At 37.0% G+C, this 6,774-nt stretch overlaps 1 protein-coding gene across 1 annotated transcript; it reads right to left on the reverse strand.

The window, feature by feature from the left end:
• Positions 1–327: 327 nt before the first annotated feature.
• Positions 328–6,497, reverse strand: LOC137966228 (uncharacterized). Its single transcript, XM_068812794.1, is given in 5 exon segments — positions 328–1,231; positions 1,465–1,523; positions 4,664–4,982; positions 6,167–6,187; positions 6,190–6,497. Coding segments are annotated over 5 exon segments (669 nt in total). The 5' UTR covers positions 6,428–6,497; the 3' UTR covers positions 328–1,199.
• Positions 6,498–6,774: the final 277 nt, after the last annotated feature.

The following is a 6,774-nucleotide window of genomic DNA, read 5'->3' on the forward strand; positions in this document are numbered from 1 at the left end:
AAAAAAAAAAAGGATCCACTGCCTTGGGGAAAAAATAAACTTTTCTTAAATACCCTTTTTATCTTTTCTTTCTTGTTTTTGTTTTAAAACATCATGGTATAATACAAACTATGAGGGTATATTTACAAACAAAATCTATACTCAACCCCTAGGTCTTGTTAGCCTTGGGGGTTAACTTTAAGTTTTTCCCTAATGTGAGTAAATGCAGGTTCTTGAGGTAATCTCATCTTACCCCTCGGTTGAATAGATAAAACCCATTCCTACTTCAAGCAGGTCAAGTTGGGACTGGTCCTTGTTAAACTCCCCAATGTTGTCATCCCTTAAAAATGATTAGTGTAGCTTCCATCATATGTTCACAATGAATAGCTGTTGAAAATATTGAAAATAAGTAACAAATTTGAGTACAACGTTCAAAAAATTGTCAGGACAACCTCATAAAAGTTCTTGTTTTTAGCAAAATTTGGAATGAATTAGCCTTTTTCTTACTAATTCAACAACTGAGAATTCTTTTGTATGATCACATATTGGTGTCAGTTCAAGACTGCCTTTGAGCTGCTTATATTTCAATTCTTAAGTTGGAAGCACAGCATAGTAGGGTATACAGGTCATGTTGTTAGTTACTCCACTATAACTAGCTTATCTAGTTTGACTGCAAATGCTCATGCACACGCACAGAGACTCAACAGAGAAACCACTCACTAAAAGAAAAAAATAAAAGAAAGAAGAATCATCCAAGCACTAGCATATAGTTTATGCAACATTATCAACTTGACCAAAAGGCATGTTGAAAGTCCCTCACTTTACTCTGAACGAAGTTAAACAATTGGATTGAGGGGCTTCATGAAAATAAAGGATCTCTAAAACATTAAAGACACAGAAAGTACTGTTCATTAAGGATTAAAACCCTACAATAAAGACTTATGCCAGAGGCAGCACTGTGTTCATCTGTGTTCTGACAACCTTAAGAATTTTCACGGTTGAATTATGTAGAAATTTTATACAAACACTTTTACTTGATTTTGTCTTCACCAGGACCAAACACTGGAGCTACATTGCTCAACCATATCCCACACAAGACGCAGACTCTGTAAAAGGATTAGCTACATTTTTTGGGTAGACAACAATATAAATGAACAATTTTCTTTGAATGAATTGAAAATATAACCTGTCTAATAATTGCAAATCAATGATGTTGCCACTCATTTCCTTAAGATCCTTGTTTTAACACCTCCTGCAAAGCACAGTTATTGATCAAAATGCACTGTAAAGGATGCAAGCTAATTATAATAGCAAACAAGCAGCAGACAATCTTCATTTGCATATTCTGCCTAGTGAACAATGAAGAAGCTTTTATCTTTTTATATATCAGCCCAATACTATGACTCCATGCTTGAAATTAACCAAAAGATAAAATTAGAGAAAGTAAAGACAGATGAAGAGGGCACCAGAAAAAGTAGCAACTACCTTCAACTTCCTTAAACTCCACTTCTTTGACCAGTTCTGCACCAGCATTATATTCAAATCTAACAAATGCCACAAAATAATCAGCCATATAACTGAATAAAGTTGTTAAAAACTCTACATTTGATAAATGAAATTTTGATTGAAAATCTAAATATCAACACCCCTGAAGTATCTAAACAAGAACAAGAATGGAGGAACAATTTTTGCAATGCAAGACTTTGCTCCAGTAGAAAAGATTTTTAAAACTCAATATCTCTTGTCCAAAGAAAAGCCTCTATATAGGGTAAAATTGCCCAAGCCTAACACAAAAAAGTTTTATATTATAAATAATACATAGATCAAAAAGCAAGTTTATCGTTCCAGGTTGATATGGTTCCAAGTGGTAACCAAAGATGCCTATCCTCAATTTGGAGATTACTATACTCACTTCTTCCAAAATTATCCTTTGCCAATAGATTCTTTGTTGGAAACGGTAGATCCCTAAAATTTTGGGATGATTGGTAGGCAGGACAGGAAGCTTTACAGACCTCATTCAGGAATTTTTTTCCCCTTTCTTCACAAAGGGAAATATTAGTAGACGATGCTTTTGAAGGGGTTGGTTTGAGCCTACACCCCAGAAGAGGTCTTTCCGATATGGAGGCTTTAGAAGCAAGCCAAATGATGGATTCTTTGAACTCTTTCAGGATAAGACCTTCGGAGGCGGACAAACTCATTTGGTGGCCTGACAAAAGCGACACCTTCTCAATATCATTTGCATATAGATACATTAATGGCTGGAAATCAGATCAAAGGGAACATGAGGTATACTTTGTATGGTGACTCTGTGCACCGCCAAAGATAAAAATTTTCATGTGGAGCACTTGCCAAGGAAAGATTCTCGTAGCAGATGTGCTTAGAAGAAGGGGCCACCCATCTATCGAGCTCCTCTACCCATTTTAAAACACAGTGGCCGAAACCACCAGTCACATCCTGCTACAGTGCTCTTTCTCATGGATTGTGTGGACTTCCATTCTTTGCAAGATGAGGCTGCAATTCTGTATGACAGCAAATCTGATCTCCTTCAACAAATCGCTTATTGGTACTCCCCTTCCTGATCTCGGAAAGCTGATGATCTCCGCCTGTGCTGGTTTTATTCCGTGGGGGCTTTGGAATGAGCGCAACCAAAAGCGTTTTGATGCCAATTGTGAATGAGCGGTAAGAGTCGCGGACCGGGTGTCGGGCCACATCTCCACTTGGCTTCCGACTAAGAAGCCCTTTTCCCTCTTTGTGGGTACCTCTATTCGTTCGTGAAAACTGGAGCAACTTGGCAATGATGCAGATTGGGACCAAGGCCCAAGTCATGCAAGAATAAACTCCTCCTGAACCTGATTTCCTAAAGCTGAACTTTAATGGGGAAGTTATTTCGGATCCATCCAGCAATCAGTGTTTCTCGTATGCTGGTCCATTCGGCATTTCCGATTCAACGTTAGCTGAGCTCCACGGCCTTCTCAATGGGCTTCACGTTTTCAGAGACAACTGGAGTGGCCCCCTCCACATTGAAGGGGACTCAAAAGTGGTCATTGGTTGGTGTGAGGGTGCATTCCCTTCCCCGTGGCACCATTGGGACATTTTTCGGAAGATTTCTAGATGTGTTTGCCAAGTGGGGAGCGACCCTGCAATTTCCTGTTGTTAGGGATTTACTCCCTCTTCCTTTGTAATTTTTCTCTTGTTAATATATATACATCATTTTCAAACAAAAAAAAAAAGGTTGATATGGTTTCATACATGCTTAGATTTCATGTTTTCAAGATCCTGATCAGGAAGATTCCACATTTTTTTTTTTTGAAATAGTGTTGAGTTACATTAAAAGGCTAAAAAGAGAAAGATTACAAGGAGGGGGAAGCGTCCCAAACAATGAGAGATTGCTAGGATGTTCCAAATTTAGCTAACCTATCAGGCAAGGAATTGGCTGATCTAGAAATATGATTCCATGTACAATTGGTTAGTCTGGGGCAGGTATTTTTAATTTTTTTTCCAATAATAGGACCTTATTGTTTGAAAAGTGAATGCTTTAATTAAAAAACAAAAACAAAAAAATTCAGAGGATGATCATAAACAACAAGATGTTGCAGATCAACACCCCAATTAGCTAGCACGGCCACTATACAATTTACAGATCTTAGTACATGAGACCAAGAAACAGAAACACGTGACAGCAATATCAGAAATATCTCCGGAAATGTGCCTAAATCTCCTGGAGGTTTTTCCTTTTCCAACACCAACTAATGATATTGGAAGAATCTCCACCACTAAGGTCGTTGAATTATTATATAAAGAAACAGATTATCTAATGTTATAGTTACTGGCAACAGTCTGTGCCATTCCTTAACTTTTTTATAAAGATTCAAGCAGTACTCATGTTTCTAAAGGCTCCATTATTGAGTCTAGAGAATGATGAAAAACCCAAAAATCAAAAAAACTTCCTGCATTGGTAGAGTTGTATAGATAACATGGGGTGTGAACATCACCCTAAACCCTAAACCATCTGGGATAAAACTAGAACACAAACACATCTATGAATTTCACGTGTTTATGAAGTAATCCTGGCTTATACCCCAAGAAAGTATTTAAGTTCGCACCTTAGGCACCATCATTTTTCAACAGGCCCCAACTTTGCCAATCTCAGATGAGTGAACTTGTGTTTTCATGGATGACAAAGTGCAATTTTCAAATTATATAGTTGGAACCAACCAAGGTTACTTGTCTAATATGCTTTGGCATGGGTTTTAAAATAGAGAAAGCTCAAAGAAGAATAACAATTTCAACAGTAACCCATACTCAGTTTATGATTCCATAGGGTTCAAGGATCCCTAATAGAAACCAAGTCTACATCCAGAGTGTAGGTTATGAAGGGGTTATGAGGCTTTTGCTCATAGTTCCTAGTATATAATTTTAGATACCTGCCAAACAACCAATCCTAATTGGCCCTAATCAACAAAGTTTTCCACTGATTAAGAAACAACTTAAACATGCTTGACATAACTAGTTTTCACTCTTACGAGTTATCTAGTATCTCATTGTAGCATTCTCAGCTCACATTTAGCTTTGACAACCTCAAATATCATAAGAAATGACACACATTCTGACCAATCAAGAAGCAGTCAGCATCACAATGGACATTGAGGCACTTTTGACAGAAATAATAATAAAGCAATCTTACTTGTTGGAAAATACCACCTCCAATTCATACTCTGATGTGCTCTTGGTGGCATCGACTAGCACTGTTACAATTTCTGTTTTCCTAGTGCTGGCCATTAGGAGGTCATATTCACTTGGAACAATTATAGCAAAGAAATTATCACTCAGTTCACTCAAGCACAGCTTATCAACAGCTGCAAGAGCAATCCGCCTTTTGAGAGCTCTAATTTGTGGGTCCACAATATAAATAGCAAAGTCTGTAATTAATAGAACTCTTCGCTTCATTTTCCCTGATGCAGTAAATTTTAGAACCTTATCTGCAAACAAAACCTGTCGATCCCCTGCAAAGATGGAGGACAAAGACAGACATTAAAACAATATACCAAAATCAAGGAAAGCAGCACAATCCTGGGAGCTTTACAGTTCTTTAGGCTATAATTACATTGACTAGTGACAAAGACATGCTTACTAGAATCAATCAAACAGAAAAACAGTTCAATAATCATGAATTTTGTAGAGAAAATAAATCAGATGTGGTACACACTCTTGAAGATTCAACCTTCATGTACAGCCTAAAGTGATCTAACCTTGCAGCACAAAACACACCTATTTGGTAGTCACAAGTAATAAGATCTGTTTCAAAACACTTGTAATTTTGAGTATTTGTTGACAGCATCAAGCAAAATGCAGACTGTGACACTGGGCCATAATTCCAGTGAGTAAAATATGTCAGATACAAGAGATCAATGTTATACGAAACCTATCCAGTCCCCCCTCAATTACAAACTGAGTTTAGTAAAAACATTGAAGCTAAAAAGACACAAGAAATGACCCAAGGAAACAAGCGTGTACCACAATAAAGTCCTTAGTTGCTAGCAACAAAGTGTAAGGAAATTATAGGGAAAGTGCCAAAATGTACGATAGAAAATTGATCTATTTATGGTTGAAAGAGTAAACGATAAAACCCAGCATTAAAAACTTAGAGAAATTTTATACCATGATCAAATCATTTTGTTTGAATGAATCTATATGCAACACGTACTGAAAAGTACAATTGCCAGTGCTGATGATGAAAGATTTCTTGGAAAGGGCTGACAAAATAATTTATCAGTGATATAGGTTAAACCATGTCAGAGGAAGGACAACCTCCCACAGGTAGATGCAACTAAATGGTCCTTAATTCAAGGTCCGATTTTGATATTCCGGAAGGTTTCAGCAACATTGGTGAATCAAGAGGTTCAATTTTGCCAATTACACCGTGCGGTGAGACGCAAGAATTATCAGGGGTTACACATCATTGTTCACTCAGTAGAAACATATAAACCAGCTAACCAATTTAACCTAAAAAATTCTAAACAATTGGACAACACTGAATTATTCGCACCGTCAATGGTTCCACGACGAAATAAAAAAACAAAATGTTTCATGAATCACATATGCAAGACCTAGGGCTCAGTTATCATCCTTCTTTTAGATGCCAAGAAGTGTCGGATTTCCAAAAGAATGAGGAAGGAGAAGAAAGCACCTTGTTTCTCCAAGATTTCATGATGAAAGGATCGGACTGAACGTTGATATAATCGCCCTTGTAGTCTCTGTGGAGAGAAGCTTTTCTTCGAACCTTAACACCCATGAATGGTTCCTGATCTTCGGTATCATTATTATTCGATGGTCTGAGAGTGAGTCCTTTTTCGCCGTCAATTGGGGTATCGGAGAGGTCTCCCCCATTTCCACCGCTGGCAGGGCTTTGAAGTTGAACTCTCCGCAGCGACGGCTTGAATCGATCCATCTCCACTTTCTCCCTTCCCCAGAGAAGTGGCCAATGTGGACGGACGACACACAACTATTTGTCAGTTTGGCTTCAGTGTGTCCTTCACATTAACCCCAACAAAGAAAACAACCTCTTTTACATCTGACAATCGATTTCATTTTTTAAGTTCATCATTCGATTAATTCCCAACTAATAGAAATCATTCAAAAATCTAATGCATTTAAATTTATAATAAACCTATTTTTTAATTTACAATGAAATATTTTTATAAATACAATATTAATGAATAAATGTTATTAATACTTTTAACTCATTTAATATAAATTTGAGTAGATAAAAAATAATTTATGAATTATAAAATTTAT

This window comes from Aristolochia californica, unplaced genomic scaffold (genome assembly GCF_029961685.1).
Source record: "Aristolochia californica isolate CCGP_79_NKW_82.1479 unplaced genomic scaffold, dmAriCali1.0.hap1 SCAF_5, whole genome shotgun sequence".
NCBI classification, from domain to species: Eukaryota; Viridiplantae; Streptophyta; class Magnoliopsida; order Piperales; family Aristolochiaceae; genus Aristolochia; species Aristolochia californica.